The following is a 25,553-nucleotide window of genomic DNA, read 5'->3' on the forward strand; positions in this document are numbered from 1 at the left end:
CTTTGCCCCGCCCCCAAGCCGCGCGCCGGCGCTCGCCCCTCCCCGCAGGCGCTGGCGGCCGCTCGGCACCGAGGCCGCGGCCGCTCGCCATGGCCTCCCCCCCGCCGCTGCCACCACCCTTCTCCCGCCGGCCCCCGCCGCTTCTCGCCGCCCTTCTCTTCATCCTGATCCTGGCTGAGGCTTTCGGTAGAGCCCGTGGTGAGTGGTGGACCCCGGGTCCGGCCCGCACCGGGCACAACATGGCGGCGCGCCGCCCCGCCCCCGCCCGGCGCCGTGAGGGGAACCGGAGGCGGCGGAGGAGGGGGGGGGGTGGTGCTGAGGGGAAATGGGGGGGGGGAATTGTGAAGGGAAGAGGGGATCCATGAGGAGAATCGAGGGGGGAGGCGATGCGGGGGGCTGAGGGGGGCGGCGAGGAGCGAGGCCGGGCCTGGGGGTGAGGTTGGCCCGGGGGGGGGGGGGGGGGGACTGTGGGGTAGGTGAGGGGGGGGGCTGAGATTTTAGGGGGGTGCGGGGGGGGAGGGAAGGGGGTGCGAGGGGATTTGGGGGCCTGGAGGTTTTCTGTAGGCTACGGGGAGGGCCCTGGAGGGGGGGTGCGGACAGGCGGCCCTGGGGGGGGGGGGCAGAGGTGGGTGTTTTCAGGCTGGGGAGAAGGAACAGGGGGGGATCCATGGATTGGGGGGGTCGTGGGAGGTGTGGGGGGGGGTTCTTTGGAGGCGTCAAGGACTTGGTGTAGGGTTGGGCCCCCTGTGTGGTGGGCAGCACTGAGCCCCCGGGGCGAGGGTCGAGCCCGGCTGGGGGGGGGGGGCATTTGCCAGGGTGTGTAGGGGGGGCCTTGAGCTTGTTTGGGGGGCTGTGTCCCCCACCCCACCCCCCAGAGGAGACGGTTGTGTGTCTGGAGGGATAACAGCAATTGGGGATAGCGGCCGGAGAGCGGGGTCTCCTCCTGGTGCGGGGGGGGGAGTCCTGCGGTGCGAGGGCGATGCTCCGAGGAGGCCCACGCTCGCCTTGGCTTTGGCTGGGAAGAGAAATGGGAGTCTTCCAGCCTGTCTTCAGCAGATAACGAAGGAAACTGAAATTTATGGGGGTTTTTTTTTCCCCAGAGTGAGGAAGAACTGGGAGGGAGGGGAGGTGTCTGTGTGTGTTGGGGTCCTGGGCGCGTGGGTCACCGGGGGGTGTTTTGCGGACCCCGGGAAGTAGAGGCTTGGTGTGGAAGGGCGGATCAGCCCCCCGGGGTGGGAAGTGCCACCATGTTGTTGCTGAGCTTCCGTCAGTCAGACCTAACGAGTTTGGGTTTGTGGCCTCTTCCCGTCGGCCTGTTGACCTGGCAGAGGGGGGGAACTCGGCAGGCCCCCCATGCACCAGAGATTGCAGTGTGTGCTTAATATATAGCCTTTTGGAATCGGTGGTGGTTAGTGTTTTTTTTAAAAGGAACCTTTCTAAAACCCTGTGCCTCTGGATTGTAACAACTGTAAATATTTGTTTGGAGGGAGGTGACTGAGGGAAAACTCTTTGTTTCAGTTGTTTGTTCTGTGGCGATCCTTTTTCTTTACCTGGAGGGGGTGCAACTGCTGTCACATCTGGGGGAAGAGTGAGGGGTATCAGCTCCACGCTTTTGAAGAGATTGGCCCTTTTCCCCAGAGGTGGACAAGCCCGAAGCATCTCTGAGCATCTGTTGGCAGGGACAGAGGACAGGCTGGTGGCCTCTCCAGCGTCCGAGGCTTCACCGTGCAGTCCATCTCTCTGTGGCTATCGGGGGCGATCACTGCTTGTGTAACGCAGGTACCTGTTCCAACAGGAGCCGCACTGAAACATTTTTTCTCCTCCCCAATCCTCTTGCCGTTCGTGTTATGTATTACCAACCGACTGTCAGAAGGTAATAACTTTGTGCGTGCAGATCTGGACTTGTTAGCTGCAGAAAATGGCTTTAAACCCCACTAGGGCGGTAGGTTAGGGGTGTATTTGTGAGTCCTGTTGAATCTGGTAATGCAAATGTGCTTTAGGGGAGAGTGGCTGTGCTTTGTTTTAACCTAAAGTAAAATCCAGCCTTGGGAAGGTGGCTTAGCTTTTCTGTGACAAATGGCAAAGCAGGACCAAATGAGACTCATCGCACGTCCGCTCTCAGACTTTCACTCTGCATTTTATATACAGCTGGTGTTTATTTAAAATAAATAAATAAATAAACAGGAAAGGGCCAATTGACTGTGCGTATCTCCTGGAAACTCAGCCGACTATCAGTGGCTTTGATATTGGGCTCTGTAGGACTGGCTATTGTTTCCGCTCAGTATGTGCTCTACGTTTTTGTTCGCGCTGTCCAGTAAAAGGTGTGAGCTCAGCCTGGCTTCAAGGGCATGAGGGAGCTGCATTTGTGGAGCTGGGTGCAGGATGGCAGGGAACAGGGACTCTAACCCTGTGAATTTTTTGCTGCTTGAGCAGCCATGATGCACGCTCCGTGTGCCGCCTCAGCCAGCAAGGGCTGCCCTTACTGTTGTGCTTTATACAAGAGATCTTAACAGCTGCTTACTTCAGGGTAGGTTGGAAAAACATCCTAATTTCTGCAGCACTTAGGAGTTGCGAACCTCCGTGTGCATCGGTAAATGGAGTAGAAAACACTCCCCCACGCTCCTTCCTTTAAAAAAAAAGGAAAAGAAAAAAAAAAGTTGCCTCTGCAGTGATGCTTATAGGTTGGTTGTAGGTAAGCTTTGTTTGCATGCTTGAAATAAAGCAAAAGAATACTGTGGGGGGCAATCTTGGGCCAGCAGATTTTATTATTACCACCTGCTTAAAATATTTACCCGGTTAAATCAGGCAAACTCCGCATGGTCCATAAGTTATATGTTACAACTTTCCAAGAAAGACCTCTCTAACTGGAAATTAAAAACAGTGTCCAACAAGCATTCTTGAACTCCTTCAGCTCCTTGGCCAGACAGCTCGGATTTTTTTTTCCCTGGGTACGCCGTCCGCTGCCAGTAGTGGATGCTCCGGAAATCGCTATTGCGAAAGGAGTGAAGTAAAACGTCAATTCTCTTAACAGCAAGCAAAGTTCACTGGGTGTTGACCAGTGGAAATATGTTCTCCACCGCACAGCCAGCGCGGTTATCTGAGCAGACCAAGAAGGAATTGCTCATCTCGAGGGAGAACGCTGCGATGGTATTAGAGGGATGAAATGTTCACTGGTGCTGAGCTTGTAGAGTTAGACCCTCGTGTGTGAGCAGTCAGTCGTGCAGGGTGGGAGACCTCTTTTGTCCTTATTATTTAAGCCACTGGCTCTCCAGCCTCCCTTTTCTTTGATTGTGGACCCATTTTTTATTTTTTTTTTTCCTTCATCAGAAAAGCAGACTTCCCTGCGCTTTAAAGCCCCTTGACAAAAGCTTGCTTTTCTAGTGCTTGCTGCCTTCTGTGGGCTTCTTGGAAGTAACCTGTGGACCGCTGGGTGCCGGAATATAACTGCATATTAAACAACTTGTTACTTAGACTCTGAAAAACCATGTGACAATTGCCTGAGAATACGCAGCATTGGTTTTAAGTCTTGAAAGCCACCAATAATGACCTGTGCATCTGCCTTGCCATGCGGCTAGTTTGCAGGACTTTCTTCCGCAGTACTGGTATGGTATGGGTGGCTCCTAAACTGGTTTCCTAACAAGTTAAAACACAAAATAGGTGTCAGACCAGAGCCTGGAGAGGGAGTTCGGAGCCATATGTCTGTTTTCTGAGTGGAAGAACAACAGCAGCAGAAATGTCAAGGCTTCTTCTAATTAACCTATTAATGATGAGACTCCTGTCAATTCGCTTATTTAAAATTCATTTAGAAGCTCTCCTTTTGTGTTACCTGAGTAGTTGCAGGGAAAGTTCTTCACTTTAAAGGTGAGAGCACGTTCTTTCTGCCTTTTTTTTTTTTTTTTTTTTTTTTTTTTTTCCATTCAGTGTATGTTTTCTCGTCAGCCGTGATGTGTTCATGTCAGGTTCAACCTGTGCCAGGGGACTGCAGCCAGCTTGAAAAAGTTGGGACTCTTATTTCCAACTTTAAATATCCTAGTATAATTTTTAGTTTCTGGATGACTTGCGTGAAAGTGCTTTTTTCATAGTACTTTGTAGCTAATTTTAACTCTGTTTCATTTAGCAGCAGTGGGTCAGTAGATTTCATAAGCACCAGCAAGGAACAAAAGAAATGTTGAGATCCAAAAGTAGGAGGAGTTGATGGGGCAGCGAGATGTAGGAAAGATATTCAAGGTGGTGGTACTGTATCCACAGAAGAGCAAATCTATACTCATTTCTTCAGCTCCTGTTGTAAGGAAATGGGGGCAGTGTGGGCGCCCAGAACTAGCCTTGCACTTGATTTTGGAGGTGGTGGGTGTAGGTGAGCTGGCTGGGGCTTGGAGAAAATACCGGTGTGCTATACAAGGTGGGCACTTTGGACTCGGACATGTCCTAGATAAGGATGTAGGGAACCCAGTTGTTGACCCCAGGCAGCAGAAAAATCGAAGTGAATATAATGGAAAGCAAATCTTTGTTTTTAAAGTCTTCAGCAGATGTCTTTGAGTGTCTTGGGGTCATATGGTTGAAAGAGGAGCATGAAGGGACTTCTGGAACAGACCTCTGCTCCCTTGCCACAAGGGAATGGATTTTATTCCTAACCTGCTCTTGGGCAAAACGCTCTGTGATAAAGGTTATTCTTTATTTATTTCAGCACAGCATATAGTGAAACACTGAAAGGTATTTCTTTCTTCCAAGCATGTTTACACATGTCCCTCTCTTCATTATAGCATCTAAAGAAACAGCAGAGGTACAAACCCAATTGTTTTCCATTTCTCTTGCTAACATTATGCTGCTGCAGCATTAAAACATCACTACCAGATTGGGTCTCATTAAGTTAGGTGCTGTACAGAGACATAATAAATTGCAGCTCCTGTTCCAGAGCCTTATAAAGGCTCAGAAGTCAGGGGAATCATTGTTCTTCCAGCCTTGATTCAAACTGTTGAAAAAGAACAGCAGCTTAAAATCTCTGCAAAAATCTGTTTATCTGGTAAATATGTGGGTGGTTATTGGCAATTTTACCAATGATCATCTTCAGGTTAATTATCTTAATACATCTTGATCAGGTAGTGTTTAGCCCTGAGAAAATGTCATTTTGCATAGCACAGCTTCAGGAGATTTTGGAAAATGTATTCCAAAAGGTGGTTAACACCATTACATTAGATTTTGCTGTGAAAGTTTCCCGTCTAGCTGCAGAGACATCTTGACACATGCAATCCTGTGCGAGAATAAATATGTGCAAAATGAGCTCAGATAGTTGCTGGGAAAAAAAAGAAATGTTCTTTGACTGTCAGAGCTTAATATTTTAGTCTCACTGGAGCCTGGAGCTCTAATCCACGGACCCCCACCTGCTTGTTTGGATTCATTTTGTAAATACACATCACCTTTAATGGGGGAATTTGGTACAAGAGGGCCTTCTCTTGTTTTCCTCTCTGCTGTAGTTAATGCAAAGTGATACTGATACTTCCATGCCCCTGGTTCCTGCTGGGAGCAATACTGCTGCTGCCTGTAACCCGTGACCCTCGCTGTGTACCTCACGGGGAGCAGAAGCAACTCTCGGGCTCAGGGTGGTCACTTGAAGGAGTACCCGGCCCAGCAGCTGAGCCCTGGGCTGCATTAGTTGAGGATCAGAGAGAGTTTGTCTTTTGGCAGTGCTGACTGACCGCTCTGGTTTTTAGGAAGAGTGGTGAGGACCCACACCGGGCTGGCTCGCTCCTGCGATTGATGTCACGACCGCCTGCACTCTGCCTTGGATTAAATCACAGTGAGGGTTTGCTTCAGTGTAAATACGAGCCTGATCCATCTCTTGAGTGAGAACAAAGCTTTCGTTCTGAGGATCTGAAGCTTAATGTTAGGCTTGTTTAAACAGCTTCTTTAAAGGGTTGGGTTTGTCTCTGAGCAGAATGTCAGAAAGAGTGTGCTGAGCAGATAGAGCAGACTCTGCTGCCAACTTCTGCAGCACCTTCCATGCAGACTCATCCCCGGGCATTCTGCGAGAGGGGAACTCACCGCCCCAGCAGTGTGAACTGCTCTTTTGTTTTCCTTTGCCCCATCTATTTTCTTCAGCCCAGTCAGTTTCTTTTATTAAGTGGATTATATGTTTTGCTCAATAGGAGCTTTTCTTCCCAAATAAAAAGAATGCTCTTGGCATGAAAAATGCTTTTTTTCACTCCTCTCTCCTTTTGCTTAGCCCAGGCCTCCCCGGCTGTTCTCAGGAGCACCCGAGATGCCTGGCGGGGGGCTCAGTGTACCTGTCCGTTTTCTAACCCCCACCCAAGGGGAAACAACAGTTGCTTTTTCCTGGCGTCTGGTGCTACTGATACGAGAAGAATTTTCCTTTCTGATTAATGAAATTTGAAATGCTGGACCCGCGCAGGTTGCCTTGTAATTCTGCTCTCTGACGGAAGCTCCCCAGTTCCCGGCGAGCCCCGGTGCAGACAGGCCTTTCCTCCCTGGCATGGCCGGTGCCTGCAGGAGTGGGGCCCTTCTCTCTGCAGCACTGGCAGCCGGCAGTAGGTGATGCTTGGGGAGGATATGGCTGTAGCGATAGTAGACGTATATCCTGAGCTTTTTCGTAATAAAAATAAAGACAGAGTTGATTTCTGGCTGTGCAAGGGAGGCTGGAGCTGGACTTCAGCATCTACCCGGGGATCTGACCATCTTTCCTAAAATTTGAGAGTGCCTATCTGCTGCCTAGAGGTTCTGGACAGGAATATCTGGAAAGCCCCTTGAGGGTCCCTCATGAAAGATATGGAAAAGTACACACATCTGCTGAAGGCTTCATTTTCTTTGTTCACACTGCTCTCCTTACCATAGGGGGTTTTAAGGTGCAAACATAAGAATTGCTGTTAAAAAAAAGCAGTTGTCTCAAAGGGGGGAACATCAGCCAACACCACCACAAGGTGAAATGAGGCCGTGCTCTGTGGGGCATGCCCCTCCTTAGCAGGAAACTTCTGCTTTCTGTGCAGAACAGATAAGGATCTTCTTACTCTGTCCCTGTGCACTGGGGCTCTGGTATCGTACCTTGCAGGTAAACTGATTTCTTTTTTCTTTTAATTCTACAAATGAAACTGAGCAGATACAACCAGCTCCTCTGCTTTCCTTCTCAAAGGCATTCTTCGTTTCAGGCCATATACTTCAATAAGAAGTTTACAAAACCAGTTTTATTAGTGCATTGAAGTGTTTTGTTTACTTCTGAGCTTCTGGAAGCAAAACTGCTGTAGCCTCTGTCTTGGGTTTGAGACCTTAGAAATGATTATGATTATAACAGGAACAAAGTTCAGTTTTGCTGTATCTAAATCGAGTTGAGAAGAGCCTACATGGTGAAACGTGTGTGTTTTAAATGTTTTTAATTTGTACCTTGAGTTTTTGATAAAGTAATAAAGGAGATGCTTTAAAACACTATTTCCTTTTAAGTATACTTGAAGGTAGGAATGCGCCCTGACTGCTCTTTCCTTTCTCGCATTTTCGTAAAATCTCCATTATAATCAACTTTTGTCCCCCCCAAGTGTACATATTTTTCAGAAGAATTGTGTTTTCTGTGCTCTGCTGACCACTGGAAAACTCTGTACTCGGAGCTGTTTGTTGAGTTGAACATTAGTTGGTTTTTTCCTTTCATTATAAAGTTTCCCCTTAAAAGCTGCATAATTGATGGGTATGGTGCTCTCAACCCTTCTCAATACGGTTCAATCTCAGGGTCTGCCCTGTCCATTTTCTATTCTATGTCCCTTTTCCTTGGCCTATGCTAAGCACATAATAATAATAAGCTATGTTTGCTCATGATGCTTTTTAAAGACGTCTCACTTGACAGCTCTTCTGGGTTTTTCTGGCTTTTTACTGCTTCTACTGTTTTGAATCTGTTGGTTCAAAACTCACCAGCATCTGCATTTAGCCTGTCTGAAATACTGCAGCCGGTCTTGGAGCTGTTAAGTAGCTCACAACAACAGCTAGGAAATGAAGAGCGCAGTGTCCAGAGAGAATTAAGTGAATAGTAATGCAATTAGCCTAACTGATTTACCTAGGACACTGGTGATAAGGGATAATGGGTGTCTTCCTCCTAAACGAACCCTGAGGTTGATCAGGACCTGCTTGTTTTTCTTTAAGCTCAAGGTAACATGCCCCCAGCAGTGTAATGCTCCACTGTGCTTTGGACCATGTGCTGGCTGGGAGCTAGAGGCTCTTCCAGTGCCATGAATATCCTTGAATGCTGATGCTCCTTAAATCTGCTGGTTGCTAGAGATGGTATGGCTGAGGGCTCAGCATTTCCATTGCCCCACGGGAAGGTGGCTGACACACACACGAGTGTTGACGGTGACTTTGGTGTATGGCTTTAGACCGAGAGGATGCAAGCAGACATAGAGGATTTAGCTGTCGGACTGGGGAGAGTTAACTGTGGCGGTTGTATCTTTTAAAACACTTCTTCAAACTCTCTCTACCTGAAAGACCATTTCTGCAGCGGGTAAGTACATGTTTCTGAATCCCTCCGGGGAGGCTGAAAGATCTGATGAAAGCTGAAGAAAATACTGCGTGCTGCTAAACAAGCCCCACCCTTCTTCTTGACATTGTTGTATTCGCTCTTTGTTCCCAAGGATGGCGATGCCTGGGGATTTGCTTACAGTTTTTCAGGCAGCTTGAGAAAAGCACAGTGACAGCTGGGAGGTGGAAAAATGTGGGAATCTGCCTTGGAGTTTCTCCTTCGCTCTTTACCCAAATAATCTTCGTGGAGAGCAGGCAAAAAGCCAGGAATTTATTTGACCCAAGGTAGTGTCTCGGATCAGGAAAGCAGTTACTAAATAAGTGGCTGATCTAGTTGGGTGTGGCATGCTTGGCTTGTGTAGTCAGTTTGAATTGGTTTTGTTTTGGCATCTGCCAACTGTTTGTTGTCTCCCGCGAGCTGGGGTGGTCGTCCCTCACTAACCCGTAACGGGCAGCTCATCTTTGGCGTAGCTGAGGAAGCCTGGACAGCGAGTTTGGGTGAAATCAAGTCTGTCAGTTTGAGTAATTGTTGTTTTCAATTTGAATTCTGACCCTAGGTTGGGTTGGGAGTGGATCTCAGTAAAATCTAGCCTAGTTTGCAGAGATGACTTGGGTCATCACTGTTAGTGGTTGCAACAGGGGCAGGAAAAAGGGCTGTCTGGACAGTCATCTTCTGGAAAGGCTCCTCTGCTTCCACATTGTATTTTGTGCTTAAATTGGGTTCTTGCGGGTCTGAAATACTGAGTATGACTTGTTCTGTTCCTAAAGCCAGTTCTTCCTGAGCCTAAGAATGGCCCGTTCCTTCTGAAATGGGAAACTTAAAGAAAGTTTTCTCTTTTTTGAGGATTTGGCCTCTGGTGAGTTTTAAGAAGGTGGTCTTGGTTTGCTTTCTGCAGCTTTGACATGTTTGTGCTCCGACTGCAAACAAGCAAACTCCACGTGTGAAACGGATGGTGCGTGCATGGTCTCGGTCTTCAACCTGGATGGTGTTAAACATCACGTTCGGACCTGCATTCCTGAAGCAAAATTGATTCCTGCTGGGAAACCCTTCTATTGTCTGAGTTCAGAAGATCTGCGTAATACTCACTGCTGCTACTCTGATTTTTGCAACAAAATTGATTTGATGGTTCCCAGTGGTGAGTAGAGAGCTAAATAAATGGTCTGTTTGAAGTGGGGAGGAGAGAAGCTGTCTGTTTGGGATTGGGAATAAGGAGTTCTCGGCCCTGTTTTCACTTCTTCCCTTAGGTTGCTGTGTGAACTTGAGCGCTAGGTTTATTTCCTTGATCTGTAAAGTGGAAATAATAACAAACTACTTCAAATTAAAATGTGAAGTTGCTTGAACTCCCCTGTGGCCGACAAAATGTCACCAGATGATGAGGTTGTACTTTAGGGTAGGAGAAGCTTCCAAAGTTTGGGGAATATAAGCTTCTGCTGCATGATCCTCTGTGCCTGCAGTGGCCTGAGGATGGTGCGTGTTCCCTGGGCACAGCTTGGATCCCTTTTCTGGCACTGGGTTGCGCTGTAGCCTGCCTTTTATCGGTTAGAGTGGCTTTCCTTCTAGGACTGCAGATCTTTTCAGTGATGAGCCACGAGTATGGGAATGTTGCAGCAGCTTCAGAGTAAAGTGTGTGGGGTGGAGGGGTGCTCGGATTCTGAATACACAAAGAAGAAGCAGCCCTGCCTTTGAGTGAGGGTGTGGGAAACGTCTGCATCTTTCTAATTCTTGGGACAGAGAGGGCATGTGGTACTTCCTCATACCTCGTTGCTCTCCGTTTTGGGCTGTTTAGTGGGTCATATGAAGACTGCAGTATCCATTTTCCTTGGGTGCAGTGGGGAAGTCTTATCTGTTCTCAAAAAGACAAATAATTGTTGTCTTCAGGTACAAGTCTTCACTGGGTGTTAAAGGGCAAAGGGGAGAGAGGGAGAAATAAGTCCTTATTGACTGGTGGTTTTTTCTCCCACTTGGAGAGTTCAAGTGGAAGGCAAAATGCAGGCTGTTCTAGCAAATTTAGCCCAGAACAGGCTCCTGTCCTCTGCAAGTGCCAATAAACCCTGATCCCACAACTGAAGCACCATCTTCTTTGGGGAGTTTTAGCTGTAGTTTGCCTGGTGACTTGATCAGTCCCATGTTAACGCTGTTACTTGATGTGTCCTCTGCCATCCTGGAACAGCAAGCTAAAATTGTCCAGGCTCTGAGAGGATAATTAAAACACAAGAAGAAAGTCCTTAAAGAATGCTTGTGAAGGAGTGATAATTTTCTAAAAGTGTCTGGTTTTCTCCTCCCTTTCCTCTCAAGGACACCTGAAAGATAACGAACCCCCATCGAGCTGGGGTCCTGTGGAGCTGGTGGCAGTGATTGCCGGACCTGTCTTCCTTGTGTTTGTTGTCATGATCATAGTAGTCTTTGTTTTTCATCACCACCAACGAGTCTATCACAATCGTCAGCGGCTGGACATGGAAGACCCCTCTTGTGAAATGTGCCTGTCGAAGGACAAGACCTTGCAAGATCTAGTCTACGATCTCTCCACCTCTGGCTCTGGCTCAGGTATTAAGATATGACTGGAAATGACGAATGAGAACTTGTAATGGAGTAGTCTGTTCTGGGCTCCTGGTTGCCACAGCTTTGCACAGCTTCGAACCCGTTGCCTCATCAGCCCGTTCAGGTTGCCCTGTCATGAGTAATGTGGAGGGCGTGTTTTAAGTTCAGTCATGCGGTAGACGCTGTAGCCACAGCCCCCGGTCAGTGTTCAGTGCTTGGGCTAGTTAAGAGCAATAGTTCAACTCCTCCTTAACTGCTGATGTGTAAAAATAGTTTTGTGTAGCTTTCCTCCATTTCTGCAAGAGGATAACTCAAACGGCTGCATCTATTTCAAATTTAGCCCTGGAACTAGACTTGGGTTGGAAACAGACATTAACTGCTAACCTGTGGGTTGTTGGCTTTCAAAGGAGGATGCAGGATGTCACCTGCGTCAAAGCTGGCAGGAAAATGGGAACCATCCCAGCAGCTGAAAATTTTATAGTGTGCAAATACTGCATTTGCACAGCCCATTTCATCTCAAAGAATCCTTGGGCCTTCCAAAGTGAACAATGTCCACTGTTCACTTCTGTAGCACTTAAATCATCTCCAGAACAGGCAGGCAAGTCATAGTTTTATTCATGACTTTGAGCTATGAAAGCAGTTAGGTTAAAAAAAAAAAAAAAAGGTATTTTGCAGCAGATGGAAACTGTAGGATAATCCACAGAGGGAGAGAATATAGCAACCTGATATTTGACCAGGGAATAAACCTTTAGCACCACATCTGCTATATATAAAATGTTTTGGGATCTCTTCTGTACGTACTCTCAGCAGGTGAGCTCTGTAGTTTATGTAAGAGGTGGCAGCTATGTTAGGACTCCTTTTTTTAAGGGAACTTCTGGGGTTTTACTGCTTTTTAGCAGAGTCTGTCTTCAACGAGGTCCATTCTTTGCATATTCAGGCTAGAGTTACTTTGATCTGCCATAGAGCAGAAGTTCCCCAACTGCTCTGTGCCTAATCACTGGTGGTTTGCAAGCTACTTCAAAGTGATATGCAGATGCTGCCCAAGCAGCCAAATGGCACATCCTACGCAGGAGCTACCACCATTTACTGGTTTGGGTCTTGCTTAGGCTTCTGGTTGTTATCAAATGTAGAGCCTTCTAGGTTTGATGATGCTCTACTTCAGACTCTGGGGTTTCAGGAGTTTCTTTTGCTGTGACAGGCATTCATTCCTCCAATTTCTTGTCCGTAGGTTTGCCGCTTTTTGTCCAACGGACTGTGGCTCGGACAATTGTCCTTCAGGAGATCATTGGTAAAGGCCGCTTCGGGGAAGTGTGGCGTGGCAGGTGGCGTGGAGGTGACGTAGCTGTAAAAATCTTCTCTTCACGTGAGGAGCGTTCCTGGTTTAGGGAAGCAGAAATATACCAAACCGTTATGTTGCGACATGAGAACATCCTGGGATTTATTGCTGCAGATAACAAAGGTAAAAAGTGCCCCAGTCCTGAGACCAGAGACTTCACCAGCGCGCAGTCTGCTCCTGGGACTTGCATTTCTTCACTTGGGTGTACAATTAGATGGTTAAAGAAAACTGTCAGCATGCTTTTCAAATATCTAGGTATTTGAATGTTTCTTGCCAAAAGATGGTAAAATTACTGCTGTTGTTGAGAGGTGCGATGGTGCATTAGCTGTACCTTACAAAGCTGTGTTTTGCCTTAAAGTTCTTTACCTTATTTGCCCCCAGGTTGGCTGTTGAGCTGTAGCCTTACCCAGTAGCTCTTCTCTGTACCAAAAAGATGGGGTGCAAAATGCTCAATGGTTGTGTGCCATCCCTGCATTGTATCTGTCTGAGCACAGTCTCTTTCTTGCTGCAGATAATGGAACATGGACTCAGCTGTGGCTCGTCTCTGATTACCATGAGCATGGATCTCTCTTTGACTACCTTAATCGATACACAGTGACTATTGAGGGGATGATCAAGCTCGCCCTGTCTGCTGCTAGCGGGCTGGCCCATCTACACATGGAGATTGTGGGCACTCAGGGTAAGAGCAGGGTTTGAAAAGGTGCTGGGAATTCTTGAGGGGAGAATAAAGCAGAATCGACGAGGGGGACTGATGTGCTGCACAGAAAACACTGGCTAATTCAGCCCAGATTCATTTGGTCGGTATTGACTAGAAATAGAGTGATTGCTTTGGCTGGATGCAAAGTGGGTTAGCTTTGTGCTAGCTCCTGGGAGTTATATCAGCATTTCGCATCCCCATCCTAAAATTGGTGCTACTTGGGTGGGATGTTAGTGCAGGCGGCAGCAGAATTACAAACTCCTTACATCCACATCAAGATGTCTGATGCCTGGGACGATGGGAGTTGATGTCCCTCTTGAGGCCTCTGGATGCTACTGCATCAGCAGTGCCTCCGAAGCATAAGTGGGGCCTTTGCATACCATAGGCTGTCAGCACTGCTCTGTTCTTCAGTGTATCCAAACAGGAAAATGTGTTGCAACACAGAGTTTAACTAACGCCCTGAAATCCGGTACAGCCTCTGCCAGTGTGACTAACAGATTTCACCAGACCTTGACCCCCGCTACTTTTTATTTTGCTCTGTTAGGAAAGCCTGGGATTGCTCACAGAGACCTGAAATCCAAAAACATCTTGGTGAAGAAGAATGGCACATGTGCCATCGCTGACCTTGGTCTGGCCGTCCGGCATGATTCGGTTACGGATACGATTGATATTGCACCAAATCAAAGGGTCGGAACCAAACGGTAGGAGAACAGTGTTCTTGGCCAGCGTTTGAAGGTGTCGGAGTGTGACTAGCAAATGGTTGAGCTGCTGGTTGAGCACTGCTGAAATTCTCTGTCTTAAGCATTTCCAAGTGTCTCGCAGAGCGTCAGCATTGTGCCCAGATTGATGTTGAAGGGACGTCAATACCTTCGTCTCCAGGTGCCATCAAGCTGAGAGGTGTAGGCCAGCTATGTAAACTCAGCACCAGGGAGCTCCTATAATACTTGACAACAAGCTTGGCATTCTCAAAAGCCTTTTGGGGCCTGCTGCCTGGAGCCCGATGTGCTTTTGGACATTTTTACCTCTTTCCCAACTTGCTATTCTTTTTGAGTTATTTCATTCACTCTATTAGACCATGGGGCCCAGTTCTGTTCTGATTAAGGCTGTGCAGAGCAGAGTTTTGTCTGCTGGGAAGTGCTGTGTGGGAAAACTTGCTGTTTACTGTTTTCTGGAGAATGCCCTCCCAAAATTAACATGCTGTTCCTTTTCTGTTCGGCAGATACATGGCCCCTGAAGTCTTGGATGAAACCATTAACATGAAGCATTTTGATTCATTTAAATGTGCCGATATCTATGCCTTGGGCTTGGTCTACTGGGAGATTGCTCGAAGGTGCAATGCAGGAGGTAATACCCTGCGTGTGCCCGTGCCTTTGGCTTGGCTTGCTCCTGGGTTTCCCAGCCTTGGTGTTTCTGTCGATCAGGTGTTGGTGAGGTTTGAGGGACCCTGGAGAACAGGGCTGCGAGACGGTATGTCCATGTGTGTTGCTGCCAAAGGAGTTAATAGGAGTGACCTGCGACCGCCGTTAGGACTGGCCTAGGTGGGGAAGTGGGGGTTAATGCTCTGACTGGTGGCTGATTTTCCCTTGGGTGGATTTTAAGGAAGCAGCGGTGCTGATTTGGTGGGTGACTTTCTTCCCCTGAATCGGTATAAATGAGTGTCTTGGCACATGCAGCTGCAGGCAGGAGTGCAGCACCATCGTGCATGTGACGGTCCTGCTGCCTTCATCTCAGTCGAGATTCGGTGACCCTGCCTCTGTGCTGGGAGATGTTGATCGCAGCGCGCTGACTCTGTTCCAGTTTGGGCAGCTGCATTTTATTTCCCTGAATTTTTCTTGTAAACTCAAATCCCAGATTCTTCATTTCTGTTCTAAATAACTGCAAAGTGTTGACGCGTCTCAGCAATGAGTCATGTAGTCCAAACCAGTATCGGTCTGCCTTCAGTGAGCACTGTGGTGATGATTTGTTCTCCCAGGAATTGCATTTCCCTTTCTTTGCCTTTCAGGTATCCACGAAGAGTATCAGCTTCCATACTATGACCTCGTACCCTCTGATCCTTCTATTGAGGAGATGCGGAAGGTCGTATGTGATCAGAAATTACGGCCTAATATCCCGAACTGGTGGCAAAGCTACGAGGTAAGGTCTGCTTTCACCTTTGCGTCCCATTCCCCCTCAATAAGGTGAGTAAAGAGTAAGTACTGTAAGTTGAGCTCCAATTTTGGGAGGTTTGGAGGCTGTATCAGTGTCCAGCCAGGCAGCAGCAGACTGGCAGACCGACTTGGGGTCGGAGGAGAGGAGAGCACTGACATCTGCCACTGTTTCTTGCCTAGGCACTACGGGTGATGGGTAAGATGATGCGAGAGTGCTGGTACGCCAACGGAGCGGCTCGACTCACCGCCCTCCGCATTAAGAAAACCCTCTCACAGCTCAGTGTCCAGGAAGATGTGAAAATCTAGGCTCTGAGCCCCAGCAGGAGGAAACTGCACACAAGCTGCCATGCTAGAGTAGACGTGTGATGGAGGCCTACCTCGTGTTTCTGCCCAATCTACTGCTACCAACCAGACAGCGTGACCTACAGGCTGCTAGGTGGGGTGACGGAGCCTATTGAATTGCTCTCTTCCCTGCTTGGGTATGAAACAATCAGAAACCTTTTATGATCACCTCCTGACAGCGTGAAGACTTGAGAGGGACTTAACCTGAGGGATCTCAGCCATGATTGTAACTCTTGTTTCTTTAATGGAAATCCCTGTAAAGTTCAGTGCGCGCGGTGCACCTGTTGGCAGTGTTTGAGGCCGGGGTGCTAGGTGCTGGGAGTGGGAAGGGAAAGGGAAGGTTTTCTTGCCGTACTCTGAGGATTTTTCCAGGGACTGGCACGTTAATGCAGAAAAAGCATTTGCAAAACAAATGGTGCTCCCTTCTGAGAGGCTGAGCCTGAACAGTTTATCAGCTTCGTGAAACCTTTTCCCTCCTTTTTCTTAAGCTTGAAAAATTCTAAGTCAAAAACAGAAATCTGACTGGCTGTCAGTGTGCGCAATGGTGTATGCATGCGCAAGGTGCGCGTGTCCCCTGTGCCTGTTCATCTCCTTCCGTAGACGTGCAGTGTCTGCCCGTAGGGTGGCTCATCTCTGTTCGTGCTTTCTGTGCATGTGCAAATCTAGAGTGTCCTTTTTTTGAGCTGTGCGCGCTGGTGCTCTCCTTGTTGAGTAGTGAGCATTGTCTAGCTTGGACAGGCTGCTTAAAACAAGATCCTTAGCTCTCCGATGGGTGCTGTGGCCTTGCTGTCCATATGCTGGCTGCAGGAACTTCCCATCAGGTTGCCTCACTGCCACCCCCTCCCTTTTTTAAGACAAAACAAATGAGGAACTGACTTCACTCCTGGAATCCAGGGTTTTTGTCTTGAGCCTCTGGGATTTGTAATTCTTGGTAGAGTGGAAAGAGAGACCTGGGGCGGGGGGGAGATGCCACGGAGCTGAGATGCATGTCAGAGATAGAGCAGGCACTGCGCCAGGCTGGAAGGAGACCAGGCCATGGGGAAATGCAGGAGACCATTCTCATAGGAATGCCAATTCCCGAGTCCACCATCCAGGCACCCTCACAGGCACGCTCAGCAGCGTGGGGCCTGAGCTGCAGGGAGCTGGGTGCCTGGTTGTGCCCTGCACCTCCCGAGAGGCACTCGGCGCCTGGCAGGATCTGACAGCGGGGTGTGGGTTCGGAAATCGATGTCCATCTTTTTAATATACATATATAAATATCTCATAATCTGGAAGTGGCTGTGTATAACTTGTGGGGTGGGGGGAACTGCATGAATTTTCTTTTGATTAAATGCCGAATCAGGGTGAAGTAGAGTTGCTTTGACTGTTGTCTACAGCTGGGCCTAGCAAAAATGGAAGTAGCTGAGGGCTGAGTCTGTCATGCTGATTGCAGCATTAAAGGCAGTCTGGGAAGTGCCGTTCATTTGGTGGTTAGGTCAGTATCTACGGTATATAACTCTGAAGCCATAACTTTTAACTGGAGTGGTTTTGATTTTTTTTTTTTATTATTATTATTATTTTATGGGAGGGTCTGGATTTTAACTTTTTTTAATATTGTTAATTCTTTATAAGAGAAGAAAAACAATCTATAATTATTACCTCTTGACCTGTTTGTTTGTAAAGAAATCACTGCAAAAAAAGAAAAAAAACCAAATGCACACAGCTCGATTTACACTGGAACTGTTTCTACTCAAACCTTGCGCCTGCTCTGTAAGGTGAGGTTTCATCTCTGCTCCGGCCACCGGGGTTAACTTTTTTTTTTTTAAACACTCTGTTCTTGCTGTCTGTGTATCTGTCCATGTGTCCGTCTTCCCCCAGACTCCCTATCTTGTCTGTGACTTTGTGTAAAGTGAGGAGTGTGTTTTTTGCATTGTGTTTGGAGCCATTTTGCATCCTCCCGCAGAGTTTAGCGGTTGAGTGGTGCAGAGCTGTCGTGGGAGGGCCAGCAGACTTCGGGCTGGTTCATGGAGCAGTGTGGAGTGTACGCTTTGTGAATGTACAGCTTCCCTTCCCTTTCCGATTTGTTCTGACTCGTGTCTCAGCCAGAGGTTACCCTGTGTGTCTCCAGTACCGTATGTCCCTTAACCAAACCCTTCTGCATTTAGAAACCGAGGTGGTGGGCACTTCACAGGTACCCTAAAGACTCTTCAGCTGCTCTAACAGGACCCTGGCGATGGCCCATCCCGGCGGGTTGGGGAGGAAGTCTTAGCGACTGTGAAATAAACTGCCGTAGGAAAGCCCATCACGCCGGTAGGTACGTCTGCTGCACGCTCCTCCGTGAGCACTGCGGGCTCTCATTTCCGAGTACAAGTCTCCCGTCCCTGTTAACTGCGCAGGCTGCTTCTCGAGGACATTAAATCAGCTACGTAACTTGCACTGACTCTCTCACCCACCCCTCCAACTGTAGCCACACATGCATCTGCCTCAGCGCTAAACCAAACAGCAGACAGCGGAGCGGTGTCAGACAGGATAAGGTTAGAAGGGGTGAGGGCAGGGCGACAGGGTATCCCCTATAAGCAGGATTGCAGAAGAAGCCTTGTTTGTAGAGAGATGCCATCATGAGATGGTCAAAACCGAGGAGGAGGATCCGAGATGGGAACGCTGACTATGTAGCATTTATACAGCACTTTTCATGCAAACATGTGCCAGGGAGGTGCAGTGCTTACTTAGCTGACTGGTAGCAAACATAGGAATCGCTGCCCGGCTCAGAGGGGGCTGCAGCAGCTGTAGAAAAAAATGCAACACTACAGACAGTTCAGGTCAAGAGACCAACGCCGCAGCAGTTCAAAACAAGGAGGGGAGATGTCAGATACTCGAGGGCAAATGGTGTTGGGGAGAGGCAGAGGTACGGAGCTTGTGCTTCTCATCTGTGGTGCAGGGTTAATCAGTGGTACGCTGGCTTCAGAACAGATCTCTTGGTACTTATCTGCCCCTTTTATTTGTTTGGTTTTGTATATTTTATTAGAAACGGACTGTAAAATAGCCACTTAGACACTTTACCTCTTCAGTATGCAAATGTAAATACAATGTAATATAGGAAATCTTTTGTTTAATATAAAACAAGGCTGTCGATTTCTGCTGTACATTATTAAAAGTTTGTTTTATTCACGTGAGGTGTTGGAGTCTCTCGCGGTTTGCTGCAAAGGGTTAGCCGTGGCATAGAGGGGTAGGAATTGAGCGGCAAAGACTGGCAGAGCTTACAGTCCCCCAGTCCCCAGAGAAGCGTCGGGGAGGGGGTTGTTCATCCGCAGCTAAAAAAAAAATCTCCCTGGGAATCCTGCTCGCCAAATCTTCATGTTGAACATTCCCCTCATTAGCAGAGTTGCAGCTTCCATCGTCCGCTCTGCGCTCAGGGGATGTCTTGATTGTAGCAGAGGTGAGGTGAGGATGTGGCAGAGCGGGATTTCCAACCCACACAGGGACGAGCAGCTGAAATCGGGTCTCCCTCTCTGGGGGGACAGTAATTGGAAGCAGGAGGGGGTACGGCAGGCAGGTCCCCGAAGCATCCCCCTGGGTTTCTGTACATGGAGCTGCAGCTTCAAAGAAGGATAAATCTTAGTCCAAACTGCCCAGCATCCCTATAAAATCCTGTTTGCTCGGAGGGCAAGCAGTGCTGTGCAAACTACCCCCACTAATTCTCCCTAATTAAAGCCTCCCGTGAATGAGCATGTTGTGAGCGGATCAAGGGGAAAATCCGTCGGGGGCCTGGCGTCCCCCGTGGGCTCAGACTAATGGCGTTGGTGGGGAAGGGGGAGCTGCCATCTGGGCTCACCCCTCCTTGGTTTCCAGCTTTGCAGCTCCTGCCACGGCCCCCAGGAAACTCTAACCTCCTCCTGGAAATCAAGGCAGCAGGTGAGGTGAGAGTGTGCTTTTTTTTAAAGCAAAAATTGCCTTTACTCCTCCTTTTCTAGGAAATGTGATGGGAAAAGAGGTCTGGGATGGTTTTGGCCAAGGGACTAAGTCATTAACTGGGCTGCCAGATTTTGGGAACAGGATAGGATGTTCTTTGCTCCTGGTAAAGGGTTGTGGTTTGGTGCCCCCAGGGTGGGTGGTGGTCTCAATCCTGTCCTTTCCCAAGCACTGCCAAGCTGGCGCAGCTCAGCTCTGGGAGCATGCTTGCCTCCTGGTAACCCCTGGACAGCCTGTGGGCGGGAGGCTTGGGTGGAACGCCAGCGGGATTGTTACAAACTGATTTTTTTTGGCAAATTTTAAATAAACATCTGGGCAAACCCCTCAATTCCAGCTGGAAAATTCCTGCTACCTCCCGGTGCAGTGCAGCAAGGGGCTGCCTGGAGCTGCACGACATGTCCGCAGCAGACACCGCGTCTGCCTCCGGGAATTGTTCTTTCCTCCGTGTCCCCATCCTCAGCACGGGCAAAGCTTTTGCAGGAACGGTTTAAATCCTCCTGTCTGCCCATGTTGGAAGCACGGCCCAGGACTCTGGCTGTCCCTTGCTTCCAGCTTCTGCCTTGAATTAAATCCTAAAGACGGCTTTGGGGGCGAGGTGGTGTCCTGCGGGGTGAAACAGCTGCGGCTCCTTGGCTAGAGTCGGGCTCTGGTACGGCTCGGGGGAGCAGCAAAGCCCGGCATCGCTTCTGCGCCGAGGAAAACTGTCTCATTTCTCCCATTATCGTCCCCAAAATGATCCCTGGGCTACTGCAGCCCCTCCTTGGTGCCCCGTGGTGCGACCCCTACCATCCCCCGCAGCATCCCACCCTGCACCCCCCCCCCCAAGCCCCCAGCCTCCCCATGGTCCCCACTGTCCCACAGCACCATCATCCCCAGCTCCCCACGCTGGACCCCACGGGGGTCCCTACCCGAGACCTGAGCCCGGGCTGGGGCGGGGCGGGGCTTACCCGAACGGGGGCGGTGTTTAGAGCATAACGGGGCGTGGTTAGGCATAGAAAGGGGTGTGTTCAAGCAAATAGCGGGGCGTGTCTAGCGCTGACCCCGCCTCCTCCGAGGGCAGATATAGCGGCGCGCAGAGCGGCGCGGCCCGGCCATGACCCTGCGGCGGCTGCGGCGGCTCCGGCCGAAGGAGGAGGATGCGGCGGCGGCAGCGGCAGCCCCGGAGCGTCCCGGTCCCGCTGAGGTCTACCGGGCATTGGCTGTCACCGGTGGTACCCTACCCCGGGTGCGAAAGGTAGGGCTGCCGGCAGCCCCAGGCGCGGGGAGGGCGTGGGGGGGGAAATTTATTGGTGTTCCCCGTTTGGTGCACCGGGGCCGGTAGGGACCGGCAATGGGCTGGGGAAGGAGTGGAGGGGACCGGGGGTGCGGGCTGTCCCTGTCCTGTGCGGCTACTGGTGCCTGCACCCTGTAGGGCTGCCTCGGCGTCTTCTCCTGGGCTCTTGTCCTGCCCCGGTGTCGTCCCCGTGTCCCTCCCCGTGTCCCTGCCCCGGTGTCGTCCCCGTGTCCCTCCCCGTGTCCCTCCCCGTGTCTCCATCCTGCCCTGGTGTCCAGGTCCTGCCCCCGTGACCCACCCCCCGCCAGCCTCTTGTCCTGCCCCAGCATCTCTCCACCCCGGTCCCATCCTGCCCCAGCATCTTCCCAGTGTTCCCATCCCACTCCAGTGTTGTCCCCCTAAGCGTCACATCCTGTCCCAGTTCCTCCCCATGTCCTGCCCCAGTATCTTCCCTGTGCCCCCACCCTAGCTTTCCCCCCCCCCCCCCCAAGCCCCACGTGCTGTCTCAGTTCCTCCTCACGTCCTGCCCTGCAGCCTTCAGGGTGCAGGGACAGAGCGTACATGGCCATGCCACCGCCACAGTCACGTCCCCGTGGTCCCCGGGCTCTGCCCCGCAGGGAGGGCACGGGAACGGGGCACAAGATACCCCCAGGGCCTGGCTTGGTGGGATGCAGGACCATTTGCCACTGCACCCCTTGGGAAAGGCCCTCTCCAGGGCTGTCACCGCCCCGATGCTCCCCCCGGCCCCGCGGCGCTTCCTGAGCGTCGGGGGGAAGCGAGAGCGGAGCTGACATCCGGAGCAGAAGCGACTCTCGCAGTCGTGCTGGCGCAGGCCGGGTCACGTGCGGTGGCCTGGCTCCCGCTCACCGGCCAAGGCCACCACCGGAGAAGTCCCCGAGGGGGCTGGGGTGTCCCACGTCACCTCCCTGTCACTGAGGTGACGTGGGGGCCCGACGTGACGGGCGGCAACTTTCCCTATGGTGAACGCATCCAATTCTGATGGGTTTGCACTTAAATGCCCACGGATGCGTTGAGGACGGCCAGCCACCGGGTTGGCGACACCCGTGTGGCACAGAGGGAGCCGGTGGCACCCAGCCACCACCGAGACGGGCCAACGTGCCGCTTTCAAGGCAGACCTCACGGTGACGCCAGCCGCACCGTGCCGGGGCTGCCGGAACCCAGCGGCCACGGAGGGGCATTTGGGGACAGCCCTGTCACCTCCTGCCCCGCGGCGAGGGTCCTGCAGTGCCCAGCCGGTCCCTCCACCCGCCCACGCCTCCGTGCCCTCCACAACAGAGACATTGTCTGGGCCGGGGAGGGGGGGGAATTTTGCATGAAAAAAACCCGACTTTGTGACCACAACAGGGCCCCTCTGTACCCGGGGGCCCCCCCGGAGCGTGGCGTGGGGTGGGGTGCAGCACAGACTGACGTCAAAGCGTGGGGTGAGCGTGGAGCAGATGTGAGGGTGGCTTTGAGCACCAATAAAAGCCTCGTTATGCCCAGCCGGCTCGGGGAGGGGGGGGGCCCGCAGGGCGGTGGGTGCACCCGGGTGCTGATTCGGTGCCGGCTTGGCACGGTGCTCCCCGGGGGTTTGGTGTTGTCCTGATGGGACACCCCATTTCGGCTGTCCCTGGATGGGGTGGGGGGGGGGCACGTGCCCTGGGACGGTGTCCCCCGCTGATGGCTCTCCCTCTGCTGCAGGGCGCGGGGTTCAGGTGGGCGTCCCCGAGCCAGTCCCCGGAGGAGCACAGGTAGGGACAAGGGTCTGGGCCCTGCTGCTGGCGGGGGACACGCAGGAGTGGGGCTGGGGTCTGTGTCCCAGTGGGTCAGGGCTTGGCCCTGGGACACCGCTCTGGACACCCCACGGGGCCTGGAAATGGGGGTGATTTTATAGGGAAACCTGGGGCGGGTGAGAGCAGTGATGGGGTCACAGCTCCCTCGGGGGACCTGACAACCCCAGACCCCACGGGGACCCTGCCCAGCACCCATGGGACAGGCTGCAGGGCTCAAGACCAACCTGGGGGGGGTCCCATCCTGGGAAGGGGGGTCCTGTCCTTGGGATCCTGCCCAGCACAGAGAAAACCCAAACCCCGAAGTAGTATTCCATTAGAGAAGTGCCAAGGTCTCGGCGGGCGAGTCGGTTTGGGAGGTGCCAGGGCCTCTGCCTCATCCCTGATCCCCACGTCCCCCAGGAAGGTGGTGACACTGGAGAAGAAGGCAGAAGAGACCTTTGGCTTTGAAATCCAGGTGGGTGCCATGCCGAGCTGTGTTATGCCATGCCGTGCCGTGCCATGCCACGCTGCGCTCCCCACCCTTCTAGCCCGCACCTTGCTTTGCATCAAGGGTATTTTTAAATTGTCTCTGAGCCAGGGTTTATTTTTAGCGGTGACAGAGCTGCCTGGTTACTGAAGCTTCCCCTGGCCGTGACGGCGGGGGCGGCCAGGGGGGCCCCTGCTTAGGGTGCAGCCATCAGGGGTGAAACACCCACCCCCCCCCCAGGACCGGGACGCTGCCCCGCATTGCCTGGCTGTAATTAAATGCCGTAATTGCTGCCTCGTGGCTGTTCTGGGGGGGGTTTGGGGGACACCTCAGGTTTGGGGGGGTCCCTGTGCCCCTCACCAGCCCCCCCCCCCGTTTCAGACCTACGGGCTGCACCACCAGGACAGGAAAAGCGTGGAGATGTTCACCTTCGTGTGCCGGGTCCACGGTGGGAGCCCGGCCGAGGCGGCAGGACTCAAGGCCGGTGAGCGCATCCCCGGGGGGGCCGGGGGGACCCCGGCAGTGGGGACCGGCATCCCTGAGCTCATCCCCCCCTGGCTCTAGGGGACACGATCACAGGGGTGAACGGGCTCAACGTGGAAGGCGTCCGGCACCGTGAGATCGTGGAGATCATCAAGAGTTCAGGCAACATGCTCCGGTGAGCTTGAGGTGGGCCGGGGGGGGGGGGGGTCGTGGGGTGGCCCCCCGCCCCCCCCCCCCACTGACAACTGCTGCTCCCCAGCCTTGACACGCTCTACGGAACATCCATCCGGAGGGCTGAACTGGAGGCCCGGCTGCAGTACCTGAAGGTGAGGGGGGGGGAGAGATAGAGGGGGTCAGTGTGGAGCTGGGGGGGGGGGGGGGGTCATTGGGGAGCTGGGGACCCCCCATGGGGTCTCTTCATCCCCCTCCGCTTCCCTGCAGCAAACACTTTACGAGAAGTGGGGGGAATACCGCTCGCTGATGGTGCAGGAGCAGCGGCTGGTGCGGGGTGAGTGGGTGCCGATGGATGGGGGGGGGGGGGGGGTCGGCTGTGGGGCACCCCCCAGCCCCCCCCCCTCACCCCCCAACCCCACGTCCCCCATTAGGCGTGGTGGCCAAGGACCCCAGCATCTACGACACGCTGGAGTCGATCCGCTGGTGCCTTCAGGGTGAGGGGGGGCTTCCCAGTGGCTCCCCCCACGCCAGCGCCTGCGGCAGCGATGATTCCCTCTACCAAACCTGCCTCTTCGCCTCCTCCGACTCGTTGGATGGGGACAAGGATGGAGACAAGGACGGGGACAGCGGGGGTCCTGCGCCCCCCCTCCCACGCCCCCGGCCGACCCTGGCCCGTAGCGCCAGCCTTAAGTGTGGGGGGGGGCCGGGGGTCGCGGGGCGGCTGTGGGCCAGGGCTGGGGACCCCGGGGAGGGGGCGGCTGCCCCCCGCAAGGGCCGGCACAGCAGTTTTCGCCAGCGGCTGCTCAAGTTCATCCCGGGACTGAACCGGGCGTTGGAGGAAGAGGAAAGCCACCTCTAGCCGGGGGGGGCACCGCTGGCCCCCCTGCCCAGGCCTATTTATTTATTTATTACAAGGGGCTGCGTGTCCCCCTCCCCGGGGGCCGCTGGAAGGAACTCGGGGTCAGCCCCGAGGGTCCCGGCTTGGCCCCCCCAGGCCGTGGGGGTCACGGCACTGAGGGACGGACACACGGGGACCCTCCCCAAGGCAGCTCGCGAAGCCACCGCTCATCTCAGGAATCGGTGCCCTCCTTACTGGGGGGCATGGCGGGGGGGCTCTGCGTGCCTCCCCCCCAGCTTGGGGGGGTCACAGGGGTCCTGCCTCCCCACCACCCCGGGGGCTTTTATACCGCGCCGGCGCGCTCGGCGCTCACCAATACAGAGACTTTTTGCAGCGGCGTGTGGCTGTGACTGGGGGGGGGGGGGGGGGACGGGACAGATCCCGTGGGGATGGCGACAGGCTGGTTGGGGGGGGGGGTCCATGTCACCTGGGGGAGCCCACCAGCCCCCGTAGCCCCCGTGCTTCCCCCTTTGCCCTCCCACCTGCCAGCTGGACTCCAGGCAGGAAGGCCTTGGGGTGACCGACGTCACTTCGGACCTCGCGTGGGCTCCTGGGGACACCCGTGTCCCCCCACCCACCAAAGCCCCTGGTGCCGTGGGCCGTGTCCCGGTGCTGTGGGGCCCCAGCCAGGCTTTTCCTGCCCAGCTTCCTCCAGCAGCCGGCGGGAAGCGGGTCCCACCCGAGACCTTCCGGCTGCCGGGGGTGCCCACGGGGAGGAGGATGGGCACCGGTGTGTCCCCCCCACCCCACTCCCTACCCCGTTGACCCTCAGTCCCACTGAAGCAGCATCCAAAGGCCTTGGGGGGGGGGACACACAGAGGTTCCCCCCCCCTCCAGCTGCTGCAGCAAGCACCCACGGGTGCACAGGGGTGGCCTTGCACGGGGATTCCCTTGCACGGGGGTGGCCTTGTACGAACGGTCTATGTGAGCGCCGAGAGCCCCCAGCCCTCTA

At 52.7% G+C, this 25,553-nt stretch overlaps 2 protein-coding genes across 6 annotated transcripts; both read left to right on the top strand.

Moving 5' to 3' along the window:
* Positions 1–37: 37 nt before the first annotated feature.
* ACVR1B (activin A receptor type 1B) lies at positions 38–18,713 on the top strand. 4 transcript variants are annotated; one of them, XM_049818702.1, is made up of 10 exons: positions 7,414–8,488; positions 8,619–8,790; positions 9,402–9,641; positions 10,802–11,050; positions 12,273–12,503; positions 12,892–13,059; positions 13,622–13,778; positions 14,297–14,421; positions 15,080–15,210; positions 15,405–18,713. In XM_049818702.1, the coding sequence occupies exons 3-10, from the start codon at positions 9,467–9,469 to the stop codon at positions 15,528–15,530; spliced, it is 1,362 nt and encodes a 453-aa protein (XP_049674659.1). In that variant the 5' UTR covers positions 7,414–8,488; positions 8,619–8,790; positions 9,402–9,466; the 3' UTR covers positions 15,531–18,713. The 4 variants fall into 4 exon arrangements, with proteins under 4 accessions (XP_049674657.1, XP_049674660.1, XP_049674659.1 ...); XM_049818700.1 differs by lacking the exons at positions 7,414–8,488; positions 8,619–8,790 and adding an exon at positions 38–198; XM_049818703.1 differs by lacking the exons at positions 7,414–8,488; positions 8,619–8,790 and adding an exon at positions 1,668–1,779.
* A 1,878-nt stretch (positions 18,714–20,591) lies between these two features.
* On the top strand, positions 20,592–24,927 carry TAMALIN (trafficking regulator and scaffold protein tamalin). 2 transcript variants are annotated; one of them, XM_049819259.1, is made up of 8 exons: positions 20,592–20,748; positions 22,489–22,538; positions 22,980–23,034; positions 23,428–23,530; positions 23,611–23,704; positions 23,789–23,855; positions 23,971–24,037; positions 24,135–24,927. In XM_049819259.1, exons 1-8 carry the CDS (start codon positions 20,608–20,610, stop codon positions 24,560–24,562), a joined length of 1,005 nt encoding a protein of 334 aa, XP_049675216.1. In that variant the 5' UTR covers positions 20,592–20,607; the 3' UTR covers positions 24,563–24,927. The 2 variants fall into 2 exon arrangements, with proteins under 2 accessions (XP_049675216.1, XP_049675217.1); XM_049819260.1 differs by lacking the exon at positions 23,971–24,037.
* The last annotated feature ends 626 nt before the right edge of the window (positions 24,928–25,553 follow it).

This window comes from Accipiter gentilis, chromosome 16 (genome assembly GCF_929443795.1).
Source record: "Accipiter gentilis chromosome 16, bAccGen1.1, whole genome shotgun sequence".
Taxonomy (NCBI): domain Eukaryota; kingdom Metazoa; phylum Chordata; class Aves; order Accipitriformes; family Accipitridae; genus Astur; species Astur gentilis.

Excerpts from the sequence above, each read along its gene's own strand:
- ACVR1B (XM_049818700.1), top strand. The coding sequence starts at position 90 with ATGGCCTCCCCCCCGCCGCTGCCACCACCCTTCTCCCGCCGGCCCCCG. Across the intron at positions 11,051-12,272 it reads CACCTCTGGCTCTGGCTCAG|GTTTGCCGCTTTTTGTCCAA; the intron begins GTATTAAGATAT and ends TCTTGTCCGTAG. Across the intron at positions 13,779-14,296 it reads CAAAGGGTCGGAACCAAACG|ATACATGGCCCCTGAAGTCT; the intron begins GTAGGAGAACAG and ends TCTGTTCGGCAG.
- TAMALIN (XM_049819259.1), top strand. The coding sequence starts at position 20,608 with ATGACCCTGCGGCGGCTGCGGCGGCTCCGGCCGAAGGAGGAGGATGCG. Across the intron at positions 22,539-22,979 it reads CAGTCCCCGGAGGAGCACAG|GAAGGTGGTGACACTGGAGA; the intron begins GTAGGGACAAGG and ends CACGTCCCCCAG. Across the intron at positions 23,856-23,970 it reads CCCGGCTGCAGTACCTGAAG|CAAACACTTTACGAGAAGTG; the intron begins GTGAGGGGGGGG and ends GCTTCCCTGCAG.